The following is a 1,985-nucleotide window of genomic DNA, read 5'->3' on the forward strand; positions in this document are numbered from 1 at the left end:
ACATGTTCCCGAGTTTTCATTTCCCAACCTTGTCCCATGAATTAAAATGTGACATGAAGTTAAAACTTAATTTGGCCTAAAAATAAAACCCTTAATTGAAAACCTATCGAGAATGGTTAATTAGTTCATCTTATCAGATCACAAACTCACATCGAGCTATATATACAAATACTTCATGAGGAAAATTTTCTTAAAATATGTACATACTTGATCAAGTGTATGTGCTGAAAGATAGGGAGCATGCAGAATATATACGTATATAATGATGTTGGACATATGAACGCAGGGGTTTGTGCTTTTGACGATGTCAACCCCAACCGTCCTTTCTCGGGCAACAGGTACTTGCAGCACAGATGAGCCCGAATGCATTGGCCAAGTACAAAAGCTTCTGTTTAACGTAGCATTGCCTCTAATAGCTGTGGCAGTTTCTTGCCACAAAACCTCGGGATTGACGTATAGATTGAAGTCATTTCTGAATGAGAAGTCACCATCCAAAGGGGCAGGCTTCTACTGTGAAGCTGTTTTAGGGTTTGTGCTAATGCTCTTCGTTCCTTTAGTTTCACTGGGGGCAATTGGTTATATAGAAACTTGGTCAGTCAAGTTTGGGATCCCAGCTATATTCATCGTGGTATCACTTATTCTCTTCCTGATTAATTCAGGTTCATACCAACCTCAAACTAGAGCAGAATGGAGCCTGCTTGGTGCCACTGTTTTTAGGAAAAAAGATTCCAGAAGCATCCTATCATTGATACCCGTATCCATTAGCTTTATCTTACTAGGTGTTGTATCTTCTCTTGGAAACACTTTCTTCATCGAACAAGCCGTAGACATGGATCACTATGTCGGAAGCTTGTGGGTTCCGATAATTATCCTTCCAGTTTTCCAACATTCTTACAAGAAGAAAAGAGCAATAAGTTTTGGTCTCAATCCAAACTTGGGGATTGCATTCTCGATGGTATTTGCAATTGTGAGCTGCATCACAGCTGCAAGAATGGAGACGAGGAGGTTAGGCGTGATCACAAGCCAGGACGAACATGAGGAAACCATTCCCATGACCATGTTTTGGTTGCTTCCACAGTTTCTTCTCCTCGGGTTGTCTGAAGCGATTTCAGATAAAAGCATTGCAGATTTCTTCTGTAATGAGTTGGTCCTCGAACCTAATGATGTCGAGGCAACAAGAGAATCAAATCGTAAGTACATGGAGTTCTTAGCTCAGGCTCTTAGTGGAGTGGGAATTATATTCGGTTTGTTATTGGTATATATAGTAAGGGACGTAACTGCTGCAAATGGAGGGACGAGTTGGTTCGGCAACACTGTAAACACGAGTCGTTTGGACAAGTACTACTGGACCTTGGCTGCATTTAGTGCTGCTAATCTGGTGTTATTTGGTGTTGTGATCTCTTCACATCGGCTTTGCACTAAATCAAGGTCAGTGGACGATGAGCAACCTTATTACAGTACTATTGTCCCACTGATAGCATAATTGTTGAGTCCACTTCTTTCTTGATCTAATTCGGAATTTCGGATAAAATATGTTGTAATAGTTAACTCCAGGTGTGTTGGAACTTACTAGCTAGATTAGTAAAGGACACGTTTATATAAGAGTATCGATCATTTCCTTTCGCCTACCTTGCAGTTTTAGTATCGAATAATTAATATTCTATTTCCTATCAATTCTATTGTACTTATATTTTTGTAGTTATTTACTTTATATATATATATATATATATTTTTTTTTATAGTTATTTTGAAGAAGAAGAAGAAGAAAATAAGCAAAAGAGAGATTGAAAGGAAAAATCAGGAAATATGCATGTGCATATCAGTCAATTTAACTGATAGCAGCTCATAGCGAATTGGACGATGATCTTTATAATTTTTGCAGAAGAAGGTGTGGCCAATTTAGTACATGAATGTCAGCTACTCAAAAATCTGTTTTTCAACGGAAATGTGTATGTTTTGAGGCAAATCACATCGAGAAGGCCAAT

At 38.4% G+C, this 1,985-nt stretch overlaps 1 protein-coding gene across 1 annotated transcript; it reads left to right on the forward strand.

Annotated features, from left to right (window-relative positions):
- Positions 1–304: 304 nt before the first annotated feature.
- On the forward strand, positions 305–1,483 carry LOC101293509 (putative peptide/nitrate transporter At2g38100-like). The gene has a single exon (XM_004305095.1). The coding sequence runs from the start codon at positions 305–307 to the stop codon at positions 1,481–1,483; it is 1,179 nt and encodes a 392-aa protein (XP_004305143.1).
- The last annotated feature ends 502 nt before the right edge of the window (positions 1,484–1,985 follow it).

The sequence above is a fragment of the Fragaria vesca genome, linkage group LG6 (assembly GCF_000184155.1).
Source record: "Fragaria vesca subsp. vesca linkage group LG6, FraVesHawaii_1.0, whole genome shotgun sequence".
NCBI classification, from domain to species: Eukaryota; Viridiplantae; Streptophyta; class Magnoliopsida; order Rosales; family Rosaceae; genus Fragaria; species Fragaria vesca.

What these genes read in the sequence shown, in the direction of transcription:
- LOC101293509 (XM_004305095.1), top strand. Translation starts at nt 305, where the DNA reads ATGTCAACCCCAACCGTCCTTTCTCGGGCAACAGGTACTTGCAGCACA.